This window comes from Octopus bimaculoides, chromosome 18, assembly GCF_046866305.1.
Source record: "Octopus bimaculoides isolate indiv1 chromosome 18, ASM4686630v1, whole genome shotgun sequence".
Taxonomy (NCBI): Eukaryota; Metazoa; Mollusca; class Cephalopoda; order Octopoda; family Octopodidae; genus Octopus; species Octopus bimaculoides.
The window spans coordinates 28,055,933-28,082,554 of record NC_142945.1 but is presented as its reverse complement, the minus strand read 5'-3'; the positions used below and the strand labels follow the sequence as shown (position 1 = coordinate 28,082,554).

At 34.5% G+C, this 26,622-nt stretch overlaps 2 protein-coding genes across 8 annotated transcripts in view; one reads left to right on the top strand and one right to left on the bottom strand.

The window, feature by feature from the left end:
• The window catches only part of LOC106876437 (pyruvate kinase PKM), a 52,565-nt gene extending 44,388 nt beyond the window's left edge, over positions 1–8,177 (top strand). For 3 of the 6 annotated variants that reach the window (XM_089365934.1, XM_089365933.1, XM_089365932.1), the window contains 2 exons: positions 433–551; positions 7,803–8,177. In XM_089365934.1, coding sequence (XP_089222060.1) covers positions 433–551; positions 7,803–8,038 — 355 coding nt within the window. In that variant the 3' untranslated portion in view covers positions 8,039–8,177. Of the gene's footprint in view, positions 1–432; positions 552–2,351; positions 3,593–7,802 lie in introns of those variants that run through there. The other 3 variants (XM_014924983.3, XM_089365935.1, XM_014924981.3) reach the window with 1 other exon arrangement.
• Positions 7,598–26,622, bottom strand: part of LOC106876445 (pyruvate kinase PKM) — a 53,507-nt gene continuing 34,482 nt past the window's right edge. For both annotated transcript variants that reach the window (XM_089365936.1, XM_014924999.3), the window contains exons 10-12: positions 21,667–21,833; positions 19,493–19,611; positions 7,598–12,198 (exon numbers count right to left, since the gene is read on the bottom strand). In XM_089365936.1, the coding sequence (XP_089222062.1) occupies positions 11,999–12,198; positions 19,493–19,611; positions 21,667–21,833 (486 nt within the window). In that variant the 3' untranslated portion in view covers positions 7,598–11,998. The remainder of the gene's footprint in view (positions 12,199–19,492; positions 19,612–21,666; positions 21,834–26,622) is intronic.

Here is a 26,622-nt window from a genome sequence, read left to right as displayed (position 1 = left end):
ACGCACGCACGCACGCACACGCACACATTCTCATTTTTATATATATAGATTATCCCATAGTTTGGGGATTTTGATGTTGTGAGTGTTTAATTTTTAGAATTACATTGTAGGGTAGGTGTGAGAGGCAAGCTCTGGCCAGTTTTAACATAAAACAGGTAGAATATTTGGACTGGATATGGCTGGTTTAAATGCTAAAGGATTAATGGCTGTTAAAATCCAAAAGATCTAATTTAGTAAACTAAATAAAATTTTCAGATTTAATTATTGCAAATAAAATGTTACCTATTACATTGCTTCTACCCTTGTATTGCTGTTTATATATATGTATATATATATATATATATATGAACTGCAATAACTTTCCATTTAAATAGGTCTTGAAAATCAGTAGCAGTTGTAAGTCTTACTTATATTATTTTTTTCATTTTTTAGGTCAGCTCATCTTATTTCTGCCTATCGTCCACGTTGTCCAATCCTGGCTGTTACTAGAACTGCACAGGTTGCTCGCCAGGCTCACATGTATAGAGGAATTATTCCAATTTATTATGAAGGTAAGTTAACCCTCAATTGAATGATTAAACTATGCAAGATATGTACAATTTTGTTTATTCTTAGAGATTCTACTACTTTTAGCAATCACTAACACGATGAACTTATTGTTAAAATGCATGTGAACAAAGTACTGCATTTTGTTAAACAGAGAAAATACCAAAGTAATTAAGACAAAATTATTAATTAATGGCAAATGGGTTTATGAATACATTTGTAGCGCAGATATTTTCCCCATTAAGATGATTGCTTTTAGAAGCCAGTAATAGCAAACTATTTTGTTATATCTAAGGTAACCATTTTGTCAGATCTAATAATGACTTTATAAGTTTGGAAGTTTCAAGCTATGGTGAAACTTAATTAAATTTGTTGGTAATATCAATTTTCTATTATCTAAGCAAGACTTGCCTACTATGGAAGGCTGAAAACCTGAGTTCACTCAATTTGTTATTGAATCCTCAGCCAGCCTAATATAGAATGTTTAGTTGGAACTTAGTATTTTATTAGCTTGTCTGAACTTGGAATATTGGTTGGTTTATGAAGGAAGATCTGAATACCAAATTGGGTTAAAGGCACTTTTTTTATTAATGCCTTATCATGAACATTTTTGTATTGCAACATGGATCAGTAAGGATACCTTGGGCATGTGATGGATCTTGAATAACACTCGGCTGGTGAAATGAATTGATGAGCTTCAATAAAGTTTTATATTGGTAAAAGAGATGATTGAGGTGGCTACTAAATGTGAAAAAAATCTTGAGCATGTTGTAAAAGTTAACCAATTTGTTGTAGGAATTACTCCATAATTTTAGCATTTCTACTGAGTTGTAATATTAGTTGAAGGGTTACTATGTATTTAGAATTTAATTTTTTTACAAAATTACAATTTATTTCCATTCTTAAGTGAACTTTAACATTAAAAATTCCTTTTCAACACAAGGTTTGAAGTTTGGTTTCATTTAATGTTTTGGTTGAATCAATTGTTAACAAGTTCAGTAAACTAAATTTTGATCATTGTAGAATTATCAAGGTATGTTGCTACATACAAAAGAAAAGTTATTACTTTCATTACATTAAATCAGTTTCTAATACATTCAAATATGTTTATCTTTTTCCACAGTAATTCTTTAGAAATTTGAGAAAATGTTATTTAAATGCTATTAGCTGTGTATCATATCATCATTTGATTTGAAAGTTTGTAATGTATTTGTTTCACATTGTTTTATTGTTTTTTAAATATTTTCAATAAATTGTTTGTTTCATAAATGATTTCAGTTTAAAAAATGTTTAAGTTATATATTTTTATTTTGTAGAATATTATTAGTAAGGGGATATTCCCTTTCTCTTACATGTTCCTGGTAAAATTTCTATTCTAAAAGCAAATTATAATTTCTTCATTTAATTATAATTATAATTTCTTCATTTAGTTTCATTCCAACAATTGTCATCACTGTTATTATAGTTATTAAGATTATCATTTTCATTCATATTTATCTTGCATAAAATTTTAAGTTCAATTTCAAAAGGTTCAGATTTTTTAAAAATAAGTTTACTTTAAAATCTTGAAAATATAAAGAAAAGTGATGAATTAAAAAACCTTAATGAAACATTATATATATCAAATTGTTTCAACTACTTAAACAGTTACCCTTTGTGTGCTGCCCATTATTTTATTTTCCTTATGCCTGTGTGTTGTTTTATACATATTTGCATGAATTTGATTATTTTATGAAATAAAACACTTAATGCATTTACTTGTAAGCATTTCTAGGTCTTATGCTCTGTTTAAATTTCCTACACAGAGAAAAGAGACAGTCAATGGACTGAGGATGTTGATAAACGCATTCAAAGAGCTCTGGAGGCTGGGCATGACCATGGGTTTATCTTCAAGGGAGTTCCTCTAGTGATTGTGACTGGTTGGAAATCTGGTTCAGGCTTCACTAACACGCTGAGACTTATCAATGCACCCGGCAGAGATGAAATGACTCCTATTATGTCCAGTCACTTTTGAATGATGTGATTTTGATGATGCTGGGTTGCCAGTTCTTTAGAGACTTACTCTAAACTCCTGTTTCAATTTAGTGACCTTTTTTTCTTATATAGAATAACAGATGTCTACCTATCTTAAATAGGGACTTACTTTGTAGAAAATACAATAGCTTACTTTAAACGATATATCCTTTCCATGAAAAGTGTGGCTATAAAATTGACTTTAGTAATACCTTTCGACTACCTCTGCAGCAACATCTAGAATATTTAAGTACAATAATACTTGGAGTTTTCGTTTCTCAAATTTTCATTTCTTTCTATGTTAATCCCGATGGTGATTTCATTGTCTTTACTTTCAAGACGAAGGTTTGCATAAATTTCTGTACAAGAAACTTTCATTGCTAAGAAACTCAATTTGAAAAAAATAATCAAATCTGATAGAAAAAATAACTATCTGAAGCAAAATAACACAGTTGTTAGTATAAATAACATTAGTTCAACTTCAAAAATTATTTTGTTTGTAAAGCTGTTTTAAAAGACTCAAAAATCTACAATGTTATACTGCTGCAAGTATTTCATTTGTTTGATTCATTTTTTTTTTTTTTTTCAACTGGGACCAGAATTTATAAAATTTCAAAATGCAGTTTTGATATTTTAGCTGCTTGGTTCCTTTGTAATTTTGTAAACTAAAAATGTTTCATATTTTAGTTGATACTCATTGAATAAGACAAATATAACTCAATATATTTGGCAAATCTAATGTAAAATAACTTTACTTAGTTGTAGAATTTATTGTAATACATTTCCTGAATATGAAGTCTTAAGTTGAGATAATTATTTCATATATTTAAAACTCATGAATAGATTTTTCTTTCAAAAGTCTTGTAGGAATACTTTCTATTTGTTTTAGGTTTTTAATTTTGATATTTTAGGAAGTTTTTTTCTTTCTGTTTTATGAAATTTTCATTTTTGAGATACAATATTTCAATAAATTGTAGATTTGTTTGTGTCTAAAATGGTTTGTTAAATTGTTAATAAATGCGTGCAAATACTTTTTTAGTCGTCCTTGTCATTTATCCCTTATTTATTTGGGTTTTTTTTTTTTTTCCTCTTTGAAACTGACAAGTTTAATCCCATTTTAAAATCTACCTCCTGCTTGGAAGTGCTTTTGGCTAACATATAACTTTGGTTAACAAATTGCTTACTGGTTTGTTTTTTTTTCTGCAATGTGTACCCAGAAAGCTTCAATTTTCTGCTGTCTCCAACATTGCTTTCCTTTTCCCCACCTATTCTAACATATTCTTCATCTATTAGGTCAGTAAAAGAGGAATTAAATTTTAACAATTTGAAATGTTTCTTTAATTTTTGTCCATGTAGTGGACTGGAAAAATGCATCTCCATATGGTTGCTTCACAACAATATGGTTCTGGGTTTGATCACACTTTGCTACACCATGAGCAAGCGTCTTTTGCCTTAGCCCAAATGTCTGAGGGAAATTTTTGGAGAAAGAAACCATACAGATGCCCATTATGTGTATATTTTTCGTTTGTCTATTGGAAATTCTTTGACCTTTTACTCCGTGAGGGGAGGTAACTTTCTGAGTGGGAATGGATGGTGGCTCAATAAGACCTCAATTATTTGCTAGATAAAGTGAATGCTAAACTTAGAATTAAGCTCAATATAAATTATCTGTTGGTGTTTCCTCAACATAGCTACTTATATATATATAAATTGTGTGGATAATACAATTGAAATTCATTAACAAATGTTACTTACGATGTACATTGTACTAATGCTGAAATTTATAGAATTAATTAAAAAAATTAATAGAAATATACACAAGTGTCTGTATTTCAAAATTCATTGATACAACTATGACATTCTTATTTATTGACTTTCAATGAGTAAGAAAGTAGTGTGGAATTATTATTAAATCTTATGACAATTTGAAGCTTCAGTTGTGAAATTCTGGCTTTTTATGTTAGTAAATGGAGTTCTATTAAAAAAGGAATTTTAAGAAATATAAATTATTTCATGTTCACCTTTTGGTTAATATAATTCTCTACTTTATATTTCTTGAGGATGAGGAAATATTCTTTCTTTCTTTATTGCTTTTGAAACTAAAAATTAACATTTTCAAATAAAAATTGTTGTTTGAATCTAATATATTTAAAAAATTTCTAATGTATGCAATTTCTGGTGCGTCACTTGTATGGCTAACATTATTGTTATTAGTGTTGTATTTCATGAGAAAAACGGTTTAAGTAATGGAAACAATACAGCAGGTTGAGCTTGTTGCCTCATCTTTTGATTCCATTATACTTCATAAGACCAGATATCTTTTGCTGTTCTGGGTTTTGGATCTATACCTAACCTATTGTAAGGATCACATGGTAAGTCATTTCAATCATTCATCATTGTTTTACATTTGTCTATCATTTTGCTTTCATGGTGATCCTTCTTCGATAGTAGTACACATGGATGTAGTGGCAAAATGTTTCTTAAATTGCTTTTTTAAATGGCATTGATCTTTCAAGATGTATTATTTATAGGTTATTTTTTTAAATATATGCATATCTGATGTCTTTAGGTATATTTAATAAACATAAATTTTTTTATTATTTTCATATATGTATTGTTGGTGTTCAAACTGTCCCTAACTTGGCTTTTGCTGTTGCTTGTAGACATATGTTGGAGCTAGGCACATTCTTAAAGTATGAGTGAACTAATATTTCATCTTGTTTTAAAGAACTTTGAATATACTAAAATGATACTTGTATAGTTAATTAGGTACTTTCTGTGATAATAAACTAGGTTGAATTCATTGAAAAGGTGTTTGGAACATGTTAAGTGAGGATCTAGAATAAGATAATCCACACGTGTGTCTGTCTGTGTGTGTGTATATATATATATATATATATATATATATATATATATATATATATATATATATATATATGTGTGTGTGTGTATATGCATGCATACATATATATTAGTAATAATAATACTTGTTGATATTAAATAAGCACAAGAGTAAGTTAATATAAAATTGGGAAATGGCATTTTCAGATTTGTTTAAGCTATAACATTGAAAACAGTGACTTTGATAGAAAATAGTTTCGTTAATGGTGGTTTATTCTTTGCCTCTTCATTTGAGAACTGAAAGGGCTTTATATTTTAATGAAAGTGGTGTGAAGTAGAAAGGCTGGACAAGTTATTGAGAATGTTTTCAAAATTACATGTATTTTATATATATCTTTTAAATAGTAAATAAGTGATGATGCTAATATTTTTTAGGGTGAATTTAATTGTAGTCTTTGCTTGCCTCCATTCTGTATGTAGTTAATAAATTTTTCTTTTTGTTTAATTGATACAGACACAATATTACAAGAATTTGGAAAATGAGCCTTTCAAAAGAATTTAGCTTTAATTCTTCTGAAGTTATTTTTTATTACTCTTCTTCAAAGTGCAGTTGAATAACAATTTGAACTTTTCTCCTTATTAGGTACATATATGAAGAACAAATGAAATAGTTAGGAATAATATTTGTAGTCAGACTAATATTTTACTTTTGTTTCAAATCAGGATATGTGAATTTCAAAGGAAAAGTTCACCTAGTACAATGGTAGCTTTTTTCCTGTTAACACTTGGTTCATTCTCTAGTAAAAGCTCAGAATTTATTCTTTCAACAACATTTACTAATTGGATTTTGCATAAGCAGTTGGTTATCATCCAATCAGTATACTTCTTGCAGTTTTGCATTATTTTCTATTGAGAAAACTGGTTTACATGGGTCTTTTCTATTTTTTTTCTTGTGCCCTTCTTGTTGGTTTTTATATTTATCTTTCAGTGGTTTTTGAAGAACTACTTCAGATAGTTTACTTCTGCATATAATTCACTTAAGATGTATGTGTATGTATGCCTATATATATATATATATATATATATATATATATATGTATAGATATGTATATATGCATGTGTATTTATGAGTAAGTAGCTGTCTACTTGTTGGCAGGAACGAAACCAAAAGTGGTTCTAAGAAGAAAAAAATCATGAACTGAAATCCCTCAAATTCAAAAGGGTATATTAGAGAGAGAGATTGATATGCATATAATTTGGTATGGACTTTTTACAGGAAGAATCCTTTTTTATAAAGATCTAATTTGTCTAAGACTGATATATTGATAGGTTAAGTTATTCTCTTGTTTCTGTTATGTCACTATTTTGCTGCTTGAGCTGACATGTGTATTGTTACCATGTAAAAATTTTCTTTTTTTTATGTAATGCTTTCCACCTTTTTAATGTTTTAATTCATTTTACAGTCAATACATTTAAATATATCAAGGTTAATCATTTGTTTAAGTATAAGTTAAATCAAATTAGAGAAAAAAAAAATGACTATTTTGTTCCTTGATGATTTTGAAGACATTATGTTACTGTCTACAAAGACAGCTTCTTACAGTATTGGACAGGGTTACTGCCATTGACAATAAAATTGACCACTTATATACTGTCTTATGATTAATGATTGTTAATCAAAATTTTAAGATAGGAAAATTAATTCTTCTAATACATATAAAATGACATTTAATTCCTGAAAAGTATAATCTTAATTTGCAGTTTCTAGTTAGCATTCAGCTGCTTAGATGATTTTAAGTTAACATTTGTACTCTCGATGACAGACTAAAAAAAAATTGTAATAAGGTGAAAATCATTGGACAAAGCAATCTTCTGTAATCAATAATAGTGTTGCTGCTAGTTTTTTGTTTTATTTGGGCAAAGAAAAGCATTAACATGTACTATATAGAATATGGTCCATCTCAATCAGTCTTACTGCTCTCGGATTCATAAAATTTATTAAAAGTTGTTACATGCCTTTTCTTTTTTCTTATAAAACTCTACCACAGCAATTTTTTTTTTTTTAATTTGGTGTCTTATAAAGCAATGTCTTTTACTTGCTGATTGTAGTTATGCTAAGCTCAATAAATTTATTTGCTGATAGATTTCTGTAGCAAAATCGTATTTACATTGGGTAAAAAAAAAAAAAAAAGGAAAATCATATCAAAAGATTTGTTTTTATTAAACATTGTTTAGTAAACAAATTTTGTGTTAAAAAAAATTACAAAGGAATTTTTTAAATTTATATTGATTCTGAAGAATTTGTGAAATGACATGGTGACAGAATTAAAATGAATTAAAACGAATGTATTTCTAAAGATCTATTTCTTCTTAAAATTAAAATTTAATTTTTATTATTGTAGAGGCTGCTGCAGATGATCCTTTGGTGGATTTGGATAGGAGGATTTATCATGGAATAGCAGTTGGCTTAGAATTAAAGACTATAATGAAAGGCAATCATTTGGTGATCATGAGTGGTGTTCGTCATAACAATGAATGTAACGACACTGTAAGGGTTCTCGCATGTCCAGCTATTTCTGGAGAGATGCCTCCTATTGCTGGTTATAAGCCCCTACCAAAAGATACACTTGGATTTTAAACAGATTGTGGAAATGTTTTAAAAATGTCTAATTTATTGCTAATCTTTTTCATTTATTTAATATTGATAAATAGTATTTATATATCGGGCTGCATTTTTCTGCCAAAGTATGTTTAGAAATAAAAGTCTCTTAGATAAATTGTTTGTTGTTTTTTTTTTTTCTTTTTTTTTTCTTCCATTTTTGAAAAATCCACCTACCAAAATGTACAAGATTCTTGGATAGTTTTTAATATTTATAATAAATTACATTGTCTACAGAAACTAAAAGAATATAAAATTGAACATAACATGTTTATTTGATTTTTAGTTTTCTCAAAGCAAATATTTATTCCTGACAAATATCTATATATACGAGGTCTGATCAATAAGTATCCGAACTGTTGCCAAAGTAACGAAGCTAAAGCATGCAGAGTGCTGCTGCTTGGTACAGATTGACCTTGAACTCTGCTGTGCATGTGCACTAAATTTTAGCGTTCTTGCTCACTTCTGCTGTTTACAGCAGAAGTGAGCAAGAACATTAAAACTTCACTCTGCATGCTTTAGTTTCATTACTATGGCAACAGCCCGGACACTTATTGATCAGACCACACATGTATGTGTGTAGTACAATTGGAGAAGATGCATTTGGCACCTTTATTCAGTATGACAATTGTTTCGACTCATCCTGCAACTATCACTTATAGATAGGTTTTTGTGCATCTAATAGTGTAGCATCTACCTATGCAGTTTGTCATATCAGGTACATGCATAAAGAAGGGGATGTCTTGCTAGATATACTAAGATGTCTTAGGCATGTTGTTCAAGCCTGCTCTATCTTGGTTAAATATGTATATATATTTATATATATACATGAGGTATCAAGAAGTTCCCACACTAGTTCTGTAGCATGCCAACAGATGATAGCCTATGATTGTGTGTACAGTGAGAACTAGCAGTGACCTTCATGAAGAAGTGTGCTGAGTGACATTGCCGTGTTTACTTTGCAAGGTGTAAAATTTGTGATCATGTGTCTATGCTGTAGTCTGTGATTTTTGTCATGGGCAGGAAGTTGGAACAAGGAGCTAATATGAAATTGTGCATTAAACTTGGAAAGTCTGCTACAGAAACATTGAGTATGCTTTGGCAAGCTTACAGCAATGAGTCACATACAATGTTTCAAGTGGCACAGGTACTTCAAAAGCAGAACAACTCTGGAAGACAATGAATGATCTGGAAGACCTGCTATGAGTGTCACCCATAGTAATGTGGAGAAAATTCATCAGCTTGTGTGTGAGGATTGTTGGAGGATGATCAACATTTTGAAGCGTCTGAGGGAGGACATTTGGGAGAAACAACTGGATTTGTGGATTGTGAGGAACTGGATTCTTCACAACAACAATGCACCCTGTCACCAAGCTCTCCTCACTTGTGAGTTTCTCACCAAAAGCAACATGGTATTGCTTCCACACTCACCCTATTCACCAGATTTAGTACCTGTGGACTTTCATCTCTTCCCCAAGAAGAAAATGCAGCTCAAAGGTTGCATTTTAACACCTTTGACTTCTAGGCTGGATTTAAAAAATGGCAGAAAAATGCTGGGTCCAGTATATTGCAGTGCAAAGTGACTATTTTGAAGGTTATTAAACATAACTAGTCCAAGAACTTTTTGATATATATTAATGTGTGTGCATTATTTAATTACAGGTTTGACTCAGCTTTGTGCAACTTAGTTTTGTAAGCTTGTAGAACAAACGGAACTTGTCAGATAGCTATATTGAGATGCCTGATGAGTTACATTTGTTCTATGAATCATTAAGTTGCATGAGGCTGAGTCAAACTTATTGAATAATATACATAAGTCCTACCAAATGTGTAGAGGACCACTTTCTTTCATTTGTCCACTCATGAGTAAGTGGACATTTTAAACATTAAAATGAATTTTTTGGCAGTTACTAAACTACTGTAAACAGATGTTTAGTAATATCTTCATTCAATGCCACACTATATCTCCGATATAAATCTGTACAATATTTGACTTGACTCTTGTATATTATTTACATTTCAAATCCTAGATCTCTTACTGGAACCATTTTCTATATTTTTTTCATTTATTTTTTAGTTTTCATAGAATATGAGTTAAATAAACGTCAGATGTTTTGCCCTAGGCAGAAACTGTAGGAGCTACTTAAAGATATTACTGGCTCCTTCTCTTGATGGTGACTTAAGCTTTTGTACTGATGCAATGGCTTTAGTCTGTATTTTGGGCTGTCACAAGTGTTTTGCCCTTTAGCTTGTTTGCTTCACCCGAGTGGAACAACAAAAAGTGAATTATTAACCTTCATTTACAAAAGTGTTTCTATCTGTGCTTTTGTCAACCACCTCGAACTGGTTTCAGCTGCCATCTCCTCAGTGCTCTTTGAAGTTACCCGGGTCTTAAACCAATCTTCTGCAAGAAATAGTGCAGTAATCATGCTGGGAAACTAACAATTAACTTTAATGGAGGAATGGCCCTGCATCCCATTCTTTGACACGAGTTTCATCAACCACATTCTGCTATTTGGATTTCTTCAGTTAGTGAGAAATGTCAAGTCTGTCCTCCCAAGACACCATGAGTTTGGCCATGGTAATTGCTTTTGTGCTCCTAGACAGGCTGTACATGATGGAGTATTGGTATTATCACCTCTTCCAGATAGATGAGTCTTCCTTTCAAATCTACTTCCAGCCTTCAGTCAGTCTTATAGAAAGTGTCTCTAAGCTATTTTTGCTTTTTGAAGTTTTGTTACCTCTTCTTAGGAATCTAATACTTTTGTGGGTGATGCCTATTGTTTGTTGGTATTAATTCTCTGCAAGTCATTTCACTTGGCAACTTTTCTAAGGATGTTACTGAACTTCCATTTGTCTCCATCTTCTCCTGGTGCCCTAGGGCATCGAGTTAAAATGTGTTCAGGGTATAAAATGTTACTCCACACTGCTTACAGGATGGATCTTCTTTGCTCCAGATTTTACTGTATTAACTGTCTCTTGCAGGCAAGCGCTACCACCTTTATGTGGTGATCTTCCTCCAATGCCTCTCAAATACTGTACACAATATTTCAAAAATGTGTCATAAATTCTCAAACTCCAAGAATCATTTAGTTGTAGATTATAAAGCTGTCTTTGTGAAAAGTTATTATACAAACAACATAAGTGCTAATGTGTCTAGTTGGACAAGGATATGTACTTTTACAGTGCAAATCTGAAGTGACACTCCAAGAAGCTTTGAATTGTCCTTGTTAGTTTTAGAAATAAGATTTATGCTACCAGCTTTGGTTGAAAAAGTCGTATTACAAGCTGGCAGAATTATTAGAGCACTAGAGAAAATACCGAACAGTGTTTGTTTCAGCTCTTTATGTTCTGAGTTCAAATCCTACTAAAGTCATCTTTGCCTTTGATTGTCTTTGAGGTCAATATAATAAGAAAAAAACCATTCAGGTATTGGGATCAATGGTTTCAATTAATCCCCTCCCTCAAAATTGTTAGCATTGTGCCTAAATTAAGAATCATTCATATCAAATCTGTTTGAGCAGAGCTATGGTTAAAAGACTCTCAGCTGTGAATACCATATCTTTTTAATTAGTACTACATTCATATTTAAATGGATTTTTTTTTGTTGGTAGTTAAAATGTTAACAAAATTATAGTAAGGTTCAAAACAGAATTAAATTTAGTATCCTACAAAGTGGTCAGCACAGCAGTTTCACAACGATATTACTTTATAATTTAAACATAGTCTGGTTTGAGTATAGTATTAATAAGTTTTATTTACATCAATCTTACTAGAGTTAGCAAATTAGCATATTTGCTTGTTCCTCAAACAAGTATGCTAACTAAAGGAAGATGGTCCCTTGAACTTATACATTCCAATATCATTTTAAGAAGAAATAGCTTCAATAATCAATAAAATAAATTTTCACTTGACAAGCTTTAAAGAAAAAAGAATTATCTAATATGTCATTGGAAGAGAATCATTTTCACCAGGTACTGTAGCCACACACATTGTATCAGTAGAACCACTGCCTTCAGTCCAACCACGCACCAGCAGAACTCGATCTTTGACTTTCAAAAATCCTCTTTGCACAGCATTCTCAAAGGCTTTCTTGATTCCTAAGTTGTAATCTTTTTCCCAAAGACCAGTAACTGGGCCTGCAGGTAAAATGTTAAAATAAAACTATTAGTGTGTTGGTTAATGAGGGGAAATAGTTTAATATTTAAGTTAATGGCAATATGAACAACCATGGAATTATGACCACAAACTGCAGAATGTGGACTAATGAAGTTGAAGTTTGCTTTGCAAAACCAGTTTGTAATCAGACTCACTATGCCACACTTGGAGCAAGTTTATTTTACCATAACTCCAAAATGACTGTTTTGGTAGATAGAAATGGAAAGAAGCCCATTGTGTGTGTGTGTGTGTTTGAAGGTATATGTATGTGTATATGTATATTGGCTAATGGGATCATGTCCAGTGTAAATATGGGGTAATGGAATTATGGCCAATACTGTGACCTACATACAGTGCTGGCCATAATTCCATTTACCACACACACATCATTTCCTTAGTCTACATATCCAACTGTAAGCTTTAATTTCATTAGTTGACATACTACAGAGTTGTCCATAATTCCAATAGGTTGTTACATCAGTAGAGTGTCAGATAAAATATTTCATGGCATTTGTTAATCAATTCACTCTGTTTCAGTCTAAATCCTGTCAAGCTCAACATTGTCTTTCATCCTTTCTGAAGGGTTCACAAAGTACCAAACCAGTATGATGAATTAGCAGAAGTGTAACAACATCAGACCAGATGCTTGGCAGTATTTGGTTCAGATCTTTGCATTCAGAGTTCAAATGCCACCGTAGCCTACATGGTTGGTACACTTGATCCTTCACCTGGTTTCATTCCACCAACTGGTACTTTTTGGTACCTTCTGTGGAAACTTCTTTGTTGTAAGCACTTGGGCAAGTTCCCCAGTTTCCTCCTCCCCTCCCAGCAGTTTTGTTGGCCACAATTCTATTAGCCTACATTAAACGTTAGCAAATAATTCCAATTACTAATATGTTGCAGGCTTTCATTTTAATATCTACTTTTCTATGCTCACATAGGCTCAGATGCAATTTGCTGAGGCAGTTTCAATAGCTGGATACTTTTCCTGTTGCCAAACTTCAACTGTTTCTAAGCAAGGATATATTTTCCCCTAGTTCAGACATGTGTAGTAACGCCTGCGCATGCGTAGTCTTACGCATGCGTAGAATTAAACAAGCAAGCGTTTCCCGCTCAATTCATTCTCTTTCACGCTGGCCAGCGATTGAGCATGGACGTGTGTTTAAAGCTGTCTCTACATCTTTCGGTCTTATACTCGACAGCTCGTTATTCTAACCTCTAAAGATGTATAACTAAAGATATGTATGTTTTACCACCTAAATAAATGTTGTTTGAGTTGTTTAGTCTGGAGTTCAGCGTTCCGTCTATTTCTTTAATTTTATAGTAGAAAGTCAGGTATACAATCTAAAGATGTATAACCCACTTTCTACTAAAGTGGTGACCCCGATGAAGAAAAAAACGCAGCATGGACTCTGGACTACCAACTTATAACTGGTGAACCTCGACTAAAGAACAAATACGGCCATGGAGACTGACTCATTACCAACATCTCCAAACCTAGTCAACACGACTCAACAAGCGCGGTTTTTATTCTCGTCTCTGTTAGAGTGGATTTTTTCCACTCACGAAAAACAGACAGGATTTACGGCCTGCTTTTTATGTTTTTATATGTCGCATTTCACACTCTCACATTACACATACATCTTTTATGCCACACAATAACTCTTGTTATTCATTTCGCACGGTCGTTCTTTCATCTTGGGTTAAGAAAATTTTTCTTCGAGGTTTTCGCTAATGGTCGTACAGAGATTTTGTCTGTCGATCGTTCTGTAAAAGCGTACCTTTACAAACACTCAAGACTTTTACATCGCATGATTCCAGTTTCCTGGACAGTTGTCATCACGGTTGTTTTGTCATTGTCATTTCATTTATACATTGCATGTTCTGTGTTTTTTTCTCACACACACACTTGTGCACTCATACATTTTCTTTCCTTTCAGGGAAAACAAACACTCAAGACTTTTACATCGCGTGATTCTAGTTTCCTGGACAGTTGTCATCACGGTTGTTTTGTCATTGTCATTTCATTTATACATTGCATGTTCTGTGTTTTTTCTCACACACACACTTGTGCACTCATACATTTTCTTTCCTTTCAGGGAAAACAAACACATAGACTTTTACATCGCGTGATTCCAGTATTCCTGGACAGTTGTCATCACGGTTGTTTTGTCATTGTTATTTCAGTTATACGTTGCATGCATGTATTTCACAAGTGTACATTTCATTTCTTTGAATTTTCTTTGTGTGTGTTTGTACCACATCTTGTGGGTGGTTTTTCAGTGGCCATCCTGCCTCAGGCGTTCTAACAGATTTCATTTTATCGTGCGTTTCCGCTCTGGCGAGGGAGCTCTGTAGTAACGCCTGCGCATGCGTAGTCTTACGCATGCGTAGAATTAAACAAGCAAGCGTTTCCCGCTCAATTCATTCTCTTTCTCGCTGGCCAGCGATTGAGCATGGACGTGTGTTTAAAGCTGTCTCTACATCTTTCGGTCTTATACTCGACAGCTCGTTATTCTCACCTCTAAAGATGTATAACTAAAGATATGCATGTTTACCAAGTAAATAAATGTTGTTTGAGTTGTTTAGTCTGGAGTTCAGCGTTCCGTCTATTTCTTTAATTTTATAGTAGAAAGTCAGGTATACAATCTAAAGATGTATAACCCACTTTCTACTAAACATGTTTACATGGGGGATTTCAAACAAAATGTACATGTGTGATGGTTATGTTTATCAAGAGAAGGAGACCAACACACACAGACCCATGCATGCGCACATATATACACATATGTGTATATATATACATACAATTTCTCAGCCCAAGAATTACAGTGTGATGTGCTGCTTGACTGGTCCCCCCTCTCTCTCTCTCTTTATATATATATATATATATATATATATATATATATATGATGATGATGATGATGATCTTTCTCCCGCCATGCCTCCGTCTACCCCTCCATCCCTCTCTAAATCAGTCCCTCTCTCTCTCTCTCTCTCTCTATCGTAGTTTTTTTTCCTTAAGGTTTTCAGGTTCTGGGTATATATAAATAAGAAATCCATTCTAAATTATCTCAATCTCTTCTCCGCTGACATACTACGACGAAGTCTCCAAGATGCAGATAAGATAGAGATTTTTATTTATTTACGGCCTCAACATCTCATACCTTTTGCGCTTTAGTCTGTCCTCTATTATTTATCTTGTTTCTCTCCATGAAATTCAATTGAATTCAGTTTTTGTCTTAAATTCATACTTATTCATTTTCTAAGCTTCCTAAATTCATGCTACTTATATATTCTATTCACCTAGGTTTCATTGCTCTTTTAAAAATTACGATTTATGCATTGTTGTCTCTCAAATATTTAAAATCTACGATTAAGAGGCCTATCTCCTGGCTGTGGAAGCTTAAAGACCCTGCAAATGGACAGAGACTTAGAGACAAGTTACTTGAAGCATTTAACGAAATAGAAGGGGATATAGCATCATACAACGTGGAAGACAATTGGAGATTTCTGCAGGACAACCTGTTGAAAGCCACCGACCAGATCTGTGGGTGGTGTAAGGTCCCCTCTTGACCCAGAGTAACGTCGTGGTGGAACAAGGAGGTAGACAGGGCTATTAGACAAAAGAAACAGGCTTGGAAGGACTGGAAGAACGGTGGTAGCAGGGAATTGTACCAATGTGCCAGAAGGGAGGCTAGGCGACAGGTTTATTTAGCCAGAGGGGAAGCAGATTAGAAAAGATTTGCCAATGTTCTGCGCCGTGAGGACCAAAGACTCGAGGTATTTCGTGTTGCAAGACAGTGTAGGAGAGAAAATAGTGATGTCGTAGGAGAGAAATGTGTTCGCATGGATGATGGTACGCTTGCACTAAATGAGGATGCAAAGAAAGAGGTCTGGAGATGCCACTACGATAGATTGCTTAATAAAGAGAATGAATGGGAGGAAGAGAGGCTGCCATATGTCGACCCAATAGAGGGACCAGCTATCCGAGTTGATAGTACCAGGGTAGATAAAGCAATTAAGAGTATGAAGACCGGGAAAGCCCCCGGCCCATCAGGAATCACTGCAGAGATGCTCAAAATATCTGGCAGTGTTGGCTATAGCCTAGTCACCCATATTACGAACCAGGTGATACACGAAGGAGTCATACCCAATGACTGGTGTAGCAGCATCATAGTCAACTGCTACAAAGGTAAAGGTGACGCTTTAGATACAAATAATTACAGAGGCATCAAGCTGTTAGATCAGGTTATGAAAGTTACAGAGAGGGTCATAGCCCAACTAATTAGGGAGCGAATCAATTTAGATGAGATGCAGTTTGGGTTCGTGCCAGGTAAAAGCACTACTGATGCCTTATTTCTAGTAAGACAGCTGCAGGAGAAATACCTAACCAAGGATAAACCTCTGTACCTGGCTTTCGTTGACATGGAGAAAGCCTTTGACAGGGTCCCCCGATCCCTTATCTGGTGGTCAATGAGGAAACTTGGGATAGAAGAATGGTTAGTGAGAGCTGTGCGAGCCATGTACAGAGATGCTGCCAGTAAGGTGAGGGTTGGAAATGAGTACAGCAATGAATTCCGGGTAGAGGTAGGGGTCCACCAAGGTTCCGTCCTCAGCCCCCTATTATTTACCATAGTCCTCCAGGCAATCACAGAGGAGTTCAAGACAGGTTGCCCCTGGGAGCTCCTCTATGCTGATGACCTTGCCCTAATTGCGGAGTCACTATCAGAACTAGAGGAGAAGTTTCAGGTGTGGAAGCAAGGTCTAGAATTGAAGGGCCTTAGAGTCAACCTAGCTAAAACCAAAATCCTAATAAGTAGGAAGGTAGACAAAACACAAACCCCTTCAGGTAGATGGCCCTGCTCGATCTGTAGAAAAGGCATAGGTAGAAACTCTATAAGATGTACCCGGTGCAAGCTATGGACACATAAGAGGTGCAGCAACATCAAAGGCAGGTTAACTAGGAAGTTAGTTTTTGTTTGTGGCAGATGTTCAGGTGCAATAAAGACTGTAAACAAACAGGAAACAACTTCTATCTCATTCCAGGGTGAAAAACTAGAGGTAGTCGATAGCTTCCGCTATCTGGGCGACCAAGTTAGTAGTGGGGGTGGGTGCGCTGAAAGTGTAGCTGCTAGAATAAGAATAGCCTGGGCAAAGTTTAGAGAGCTCTTACCCCTGCTGGCGACAAAGGGACTCTCACTCAGAGTAAAAGGCAGACTGTATGACGCATGTGTACGAACAGCCATGCTACATGGCAGTAAAACATGGGCTGTAACTGCTGAGGACATACGTAAGCTCGCAAGGAATGAAGCCAGTATGCTCCGTTGGATGTGTAATGTCAATGTGAATACCCGTCAGAGTGTAAGTATCTTGAGAGAAAAGCTGAACATTAGAAGCATCAGTTGTGGTGTGCAATTGAGACGATTGCGCTGGTATGGACATGTGGTGAGAATGGATGAGGATAGCTGCGTGAAAAAGTGCCACACCCTAACAGTTGAGGGAACCCGTGGAAGAGGTAGGCCCAGGAAGACCTGGGCTGAGGTGGTGAGGCAAGACCTTCGTACATTGGGCCTCACCGAGGCGATGACTACTGACCGAGACCTTTGGAAATGTGCTGTGCATGAGAAGACCCGGCAAGCCAAGTAAGATCGTTGCCAGTGCCCCTGGACTGGCTCTTGTGCGGGTGGCACATAAGATGCACCATTTTGAGCGTGGCCGTTGCCAGTACCGCCTGACTGGCTTCCGTAGGATTTTTGAGCGAGATCGTTGCCAGTGCCCCTGGACTGGCTTGTGTGGGTGGCACATAAAAGACACCATTTCGAGCGTGGCCGTTGCCAGTATCGCCTGACTGGCCTTTGTGCAGGTGACACGTAAAAGCACCTACTACACTCTCTGAGTGGTTGGCGTTAGGAAGGGCATCTAGCTGTAGAAACTCTGCCAAATTTAGATTGGAGCCTGGTGTTGCCATCCGGTTTCACCAGTCCTCAGTCAAGTCGTCCAACCCATGCTAGCATGGAAAGCAGACGTTAAACGATGATGATGATGATGATGACACTTGTTATTTAATAACAGTGTGACTGAGCTCTATACAACTCAAAGTTTCATGGACTTGTAGAATGAATTGAAGCCATCAGGCATCATAGAGAGAAAGTGACAGAATATGAAACAAAGTCAAGATGGCTTCTAATTGTTAGCCATCTTAAATTTGTCTCATATTCTATTACTCTCTCACTCTAGATACCTGATAAGTTGTTTGATCTAGAAGCCTATGAAATATTAGTTTCCATGGAGCTGAGTTAGACTGTCATTAAATAATATATGTAACTCCTGCCAAATGTGCTGAGTGTCACTTTCATTTGTCCACTGTCATATGTAAATGACAGGCTTCTTTCCAGTTTCTACTTAAATATATTCATAAAGGTTTGGTCTGCTTAGGGTTATAGTAAAAGGTACATGCCCAAAGTGGTGGTGCACAGAGGAACTGAATCCAAAGCTAGATAGTTGTGAAGCAAAATTGTTAGCAACACACATATGGCTGCAGTTTCTGTGCTAAAGGAATTATGACTAGCGTTTCAGTATGCAATTGAATAGAATTTTGCCCAACAGTTCAACTGGTGGGTTAATAGAACTATGACTAACATTCCAGTAGCTGGGCTAATGGGAACTATGGATAACATTACATTATGTAGGCTAATGACAATATAGCCAATACTGCAGTATGATAGGCTAAAGGAACTATGGCCAACATTGCAGTATATGAGATAATGAAATAATGGCTCAGTATTTAGGCTAATGGAATTATGGCTTGCACTTTTATATCACCAAAGTCTGGATGCTTGGATTTGTTTTATATCATTCATAGCAATAACATTTTATTTCCTTTCAAAATTCTCTTTGAATTTTCTTTAAATTTCCAATGTAAAAATATTTTTTTATACCAGAATTTGAAGACTTTTAGATTGAGAAGTATAAACTGTTTACTGATCAATGTTATAAGAAATTTTGCATATAAAAACATAGGAGATGAAAAGATTAATCTCTGGAAAGCAGAATTGTTTACATTGACTTATAAAGTAATTTAAATAAAGGATTGTTCAGAGGGACTATTTTCATAGAAGAAATACTCAATGACTGTAATATGAATTTAAGTTTCAAAATAAAATATAGATACGCTCTGCTAATTGTTTCTCTTTCAAATGGCGGTGCCCCAGCATGGCCACAGCTCATGAGCTGAATCTAGATAAAATGAAATTAAAAAAATAAATATCTTACTTTGGTCAATGAATGGAAGAACTCCACGATAGAGATGGAGCTGCCTTGCTGTAATTGGTGTTTTTGTGACTGCAATCACTATGCAACGTGGTCGATAACGAGAGATGAGAGCAGCAGATCTGTAAATTGATATGTAAAATGTCCATGTAACATTATACTTAAATATTATCAATTGTTCTATTTAATCATGTCAAAGATTATAATCCATGAAATTAATTTTGTAATACATAGTTATATAATTTTTGTTGTAATTTAGTATAAAGAACTCTGTTTACAATGCTATGTACAACAATAGAGCAATTAAGGTACTGAATTCATTGTTAATAATTAAGGCAGTGAGTTGGCAGAATAGTTAGTACACTGGGCTAAATGCTTAGTGGCATTTTGTCAGTCTTTAGGTCCTGTGTTCAAATTCTGCCAAGATCGACTTTGCCTTTCATCCTTTTGGGGTTGATAAAACATGCACTGGGATTGATATAATTAACTTAATCTCTTCCCCGAAATTACAGGCCTTGTGCCAAAATCTGAAACCTGCCACTTGGACCGTTCATTATTTGCTACTGTATCTTCATATATTTTGTTTCAAATGCAACTTATAACATTTGTGTTGACTAATTTAATAAATTTTGTTTCATAATTTTGTTTTAAATTTCTTCAAAAAATAGTGAAAAAAGTGTCAGTTACTTGTTTTCCCTTAAAATGCAATTGTAAGCATACTCACATTTCACTACTTCATCAAATTTGTATGAAATTAAGACTGCTGATATCTGTTTGATGTGAATCATACATTCCTAAGTTCATTAAATCATTGCTAAATACATATACATACATAACAAGCCCAACACATATTCATTATATTGAACATTTATGAGAGTAAAGATATTGTTAAACAATTAAGTTTTCCTTGCAATCATTGGGTCACAGACTCAATGTTACTGTGACACTCTGGATAAGTGTCTTCTGCCATAACCTTGGGCTTGGGGTGATGGACTGCACTTGTAACACAAAATGCAAGCTATGTGATGCTGATCCTGTCTGGGGATTATATTGCAATTGCAAATGTGTATGGACTTGTAGGTGCATTACCACCTTTGACAGCAGGCAAACAAGCTGGCTATACAGAAAGAGGGCGCTACACAACATTGAGGTTCAGACACGTGACCTCATCTCTTCTTCTTTTCTGCATGGACACGCAAGCTATGAGGATGCAACTTGACTGGCTCTATCTTAGGCCTCAGGCCAGCTAGCAGATAGGAACACAGCACAGAAGACCATAGCCCTTACATGCCAACCATTCTGTTTGTCATTCCATTGTGTATGTATGTGGCTCAATAATGACCACCACCATCTAAAGACTGATCAGCCATTTACACGAGGTTGGAACATTTATTATGAACTCTAACATGAAATTTTTTGATTTGCAATCCTTGTAATTGCCGGCCTCATTATGTAAAAGTGCAGAGTAAGCTTGTGGGGTTTGAGACACTGAAACACTTAATTAAAAAAACCATAACTCATCTCAACTTCATTTGATTAGAAGACAAATTACTAATTCCATTTCATATTGGAATGAAAGTTGATATCTTCAAAGACTTTTATGGATCTTAGTTTTGTAACCCATCCAACCTACTTGTGAATGGTGGAATGATTAGTGTTGAATAAATTGCTTTGTGGTATTTAAATGGTGGAATGATTAGTATTGAATAAATTACTTTACAGTATTTAATTACTACTCTTTACATTCTGAGTTCAAATCTTGTGAAGATCAAGTTTGCTTTTATTAACCCTTCCAGGGTTAATAAGATAAAGTACCAGAGTTGATTTAATCAACTACACTACACCCTTTCCTTTGTACTAATGTTGAACTCATTAAACAGTAATAGAAGAAGGAAAAAAAACAGTTATGGGGTGCAAGCATACCTAAAATTTCTGGTGGGTACAAAATCAAAATTTGTACCTCTACTTACTTTTCTCAGGTTTAGAAAATAGTGCACAAAATGTAGCTGGAAGTTAGTTTTCTTCTCAAAAAAAAAAAACAAAAAACAAAAAACAAAAAACAAAGAATAAAAATAAGTAATAAAAAACAATAAGACCTTGCTTGTAAAGAATTTTGACCCTGGATTTGCACCCACAAAGCAAATTTTGTTTCCAAGCCAGTAGAAACAGTTACTTACTTTCCTGAAGAAGTTACTACTACAATAGCTTTTGCTTCACAGCTGATTGCTCCCTTTACAGCTGCAAGAGCTGTGGCCTCCTCTTTGCTCAAACGAAAATCAGTGATTGTACTCAAATCTTTCATAAACTGGTAAGTGAACATAGCCCCTTCAGCTTCACGACAGATCTGCAAAGCAATTCACACAAAAGTTAAACTAGAAATAATTAAAGACTTTTTTTATTTGTCCCACATCAGTTTGAAAATGTTTGATGTCATGATGAAAGTCTAGTTTTTATACAGCTTTTCATTAGAGTAGTTATTTAGTAAGGTGGTATGAAACTTTCTAAGAATATTTAGGGTAGATTTCTGGATGTGTTAATTTCACTAGGATGAATGCTTTTGATTAGGAAAATATAGACAAATAGAACAGACCAAATAATAGAGATGTATGGGAAAAAATTAAAATAAAGTTTGAAATGTTAAAACAATGTGGAGTATGGTATTTCACTGTATGAGTTCCTAATCTTTCTACTACAATGATTACAAAACACTGACTTACAACACAAGCTGAAACACAGTGAAACAACAAAAACCACATTATTTACATTCGACAGATATTTGTCCTCATCTTGTTTGTTGTTAACACATTTCGGCTGAAATACCCTCCAGCCTTCTTCAGGTGTCTTGGGGAAATTTTGAACCTGGGTTCTCATTCCTAAGGTATTTTTTGATGTTATTATTATTATTATTGTTATTGTTCAGGTCACTGCTTGGAATCAAACTCGGAATCTTGGGGTTAGTAGCCCATGCTCTTAACCACTACGCCATATGGGCAATAATGGAGTGAATTTTAGGGCTTATAAATCTAATATTTTTCTATCCTTCCTTAATACCGGTTCCCACATGCTGCTCATATCTGCACTCGGTCTGCTTAGGAGGTTGTTGTGTCCTAGCATATGTGCTGCTTCTTTTAGTTTTCGTATTTTCCAGTGGTGTTCTCTGTCTATTATTTTAACTTCATCCCCTGTGGGATGAAGCACATATGCTAGGACACAACAATCTCTTAAGCAGACTGAGTGCAGATATGAATAGCATATGGGAACCGGTATTAAGGAAGGATAAGAAAATATTAGATTCACTCCATAATTGCCCACGGACATATGGCATAGTGGTTAAGAGCGCGGCCTACTAACCCCAAGATTCTGAGTTCGATTCCAAGCAGTGACCTGAACAATAACAATAATAATAATAACATCGAAAACTACCTTAGGAATGAGAATCCAGGTTCGAAATTTCCCCAAGACACCTGAAGAAGGCTGGAGGGTATATCAGCCAAAACGTTGTGTTAACAACAAACAAGATGAGGACAAATATCCTTCGAATGTAAATAATGCACATAATTCCTCATCTCTTAAATATAGAACTGTAACAAAAAACCAGTATAATACACTATGTGTATTTGTATAAATATTTCTTTCCTTTTTTGGTGTGATTAACCATTTGAAGCTGTTGAACATGTTCCCCTTTATATGATTTACTTTCTAAACCATTCCACATGAGCTCTAAATTATTCAACATGGGCTGGAATTGTTCTGTTTATTTTTGTCTTTGAAAGCTCATTTTGCTGTTTTGTTTGTCTCATAATACTCAACTAATGCTTTTATGCTCATAAATTCTGGTGATCAAATTAATTTTCTTGTTTTTCTCAGTGGTAAATTTAATCAATATATATAATATGCTATGTGTTGTCAATGTATATTTAATACGCTATATATATTTGTATTTACACTTATCCCCAGTGGCGGCTCGTATATAGGTACTGCAGAACTGCAGCACCCCCTATTTCCACTTGATATTATCGATAACATTCAATATAATGAGTCCTTTTTTTCTTTAATTCTTTCTTTATACTTATACATTATATAATCTTTAAGCTTAATGTCAGAAACCATCCCCTAGTTTATGAAAACAAAAATCCTTTAATAGAACTGTGTGCTTCACAGTTCCAGCGATGTGGTGTTTGGCTGTTGTGTGCATGCTCACATGTCCGAGATAGGAAGCTTCACGCTAGAGCAAGACAGCACTGTTGTTCACACAGTACTGGTGAAAGGTAGTGTTTCTTTTTGACTCCGTATGTGTTATGCTTAAAAATGTGTTCATATTCTTGAATGTGATAAAGTGTAGAATTAGATTATTATCCTGCTTCCAGCTTTAGCATTGCTGCCAGGATTTGAAAAATAGGGCAGATTTTCTTCCCTTATTTTTTGATTAAGGGGTGGTTTTTGAAAAACAAGGGGGAATTCGCAGCGGTGTTCATCATCATTATCATCATCATCATCACCATCATCGTTTAACGTCCGCTTTCCATGCTAGCATGGGTTGGACGATTTGACTGAGGACTGGCGAACCAGATGGATACACCAGGCTCCAATCTGATCTGGCAGAGTTTCTACAGCTGGATGCCCTTCCTAATGCCAAACACTCCGAGAGTGTAGTGGGTGCTTTTATGTGCCACCAGCACAAGGGCCAGTCAGGCGGTACTGGCAACGGCCACGCTCAAAATGGTGTATTTTACATGCCACCTGCACAGGAGCCAGTCCAGCGGCACTGGCAACGACCTCGCTCAAATGTCTTTTCACGTGCCAGGAAGGCGTCGCTGGTAACGATCACGCTCAAATGGTGCTATTTATGTGCCACTGGCACGGAAGCCAGACGGCTGCTCTGGCAACAATCATATTCGGACGGTACAGGTGCCATCATGATTTCGCTTTCACTTGCCCCAACAGGTCTTACCCGGCAGTGGCTAAAATGCAACCTGATCAAATTTATGTATAAATATTCTTTTTATATGTTTGTTTCCTTTTACACAATATTAAAACAATGGCTAAAAATTTTCTGAAGTAGCACCTCCACTAATTTTATCTACGAGCTGTCATTGCTTATCTTACCATTCATTATTCTTCTTCATATATTCCACTATTACCTTTTATATTCATGTCTTCAACTTCAGCCTGTTTACTAAATACAGTGCACACATGTATTTGTTGATTTAAGCAGAACAAAAATCAGAAATAACTTGAAATTATAGACTGAAAATTCAGAAGGCTTAGGTGTGTTGGTGCCTTCTCATGTCTATACAAGAAATATTATTCTCCAGGAACTTTTGAAGTGAATGTGAATAATAATGTTTATATTGCATATTTATAGCTTTTGCATGTAATGTGCCAAATATGTTGTAACGGCACAGTTTTTGCATAAAATAAACCTACTGTCCCTTAAAAATCTTTAGAAAACGTATATAACCTGTTTGTAAGAACCCGTACCCATGTATAAGTATGCATATATTTTGGTAGTTTTGAATATGTATACATGTACAATATTTGTGAAATTAGCATAATATAGAATAATGAGTGAATCATTGACTACAACATAATGTATATATATCAAAAGTAATCAAGCAAAATGATATTTGAGGAGTGATAAATATGATTTTCTTATTTTCCAGTTATTTTCCTGTTATTCTGGCGTTTTTATTTACATCATCATACTCTCATTAGTAACTTTCACCATGTACATTTTTCAACAATACCACCAATTTGAAAAATCAAATATTCATGTATACAGACCAAAATGTAATTATCACAAAGTTTAGTAAAACACCTGCTGTCATTATTGACAGTTTGGATATTCAAATACTCAAACAATCTTTTATATGTGAAGGACACAGATTGTCAAAACAGCAAGCTGTAATCAGCACAGCCCATCTTACTTATATGTTAAATGATCTATAAACACTATCTCTCACACTTAGTTCAAACACAACAGCACATATACACACATAAATAACTGTAGCATAAATAACTTCTTTAGTCTAATACAATGCACTGGGATGTGTACTACTAGGGTTAATTGTCATAATCATTTTAAGTCCACCTTCCCTGCTGGTATGAACTGGAAAGCTTGTCATGGTCTGAATCCTTTCTCATTTGTACTCAGGCATTCATGCACATTAATATTACACACCCATAAGGCAGCATGCTGGTAGAATCATTAGCACACTGGACAAAATGCTTAGTGGCATTTCATCTGTCTTTGTGTTCTGAGTTCAAATTCTGCCAAGGTCAATTCTGCCTTTCATCCTTTTCGGGGTTTGATAAAATAAGTACCAATTGAGCATTGGGATCCATGTAATTGACTTACCATTCCCATAAAATTGCTGGCTTTATTATGTCAAAATTTGAAGCCAATATTACACACCCATTGGAGCATGCTAACATTTTAGTTTTTGGCTCACCATTCATTACCTATTTGTTTTACACTGTTAGAAGTGCTAAGTCAACACATAATTCTTTGTGGTTAATCCACAGTAAAATATGGAATTTATTAAAACCATCACTAACGTCTACTTTTTAGTTTGACTTCAGATGTTTCAAAACACAAAATTTTTAGAAAAGAGTTGGAATCAGGATCACCTTATAATTTTGTTTAATTTTGACTAAACATAAGGACTCTACATTTTAATGCTTTTGTTACCATATTTCTATTAAAACACTCTTCCTTTGTTCAATTTATGTTGACAATAATGAAGAATTTAGTAAAATAAAATGTTGTCATTAAGCTGGTGCTTGGAACATAAATAAACATTAGATTTTGATGAAAGGTTTTAAAGCAAAATGTTTGTATTATAGAACTCAAGAGTGGACTTGGGCAGGTTGGTATCAAAACGGTTAAGAGAGAATTGATTAATGTGATATTTTTTCTTTTCTTAAGAGCCTTAGTTGTATAGATAAAGTGAAGTGTGAGAAGTTTACCTTTTACTTTTTGCCATGTACATGTAATCGCTGCAGTATTAATAGCTGTAAGCTAATCAGACACACAGCAAAAGAAGGAAAGATAAAGTGGCTGAATGGATATTTCAACAACACAACTGCACTACTACAGTAGACAGTTAAAATTCTTGCAAAGATTTTGAGGA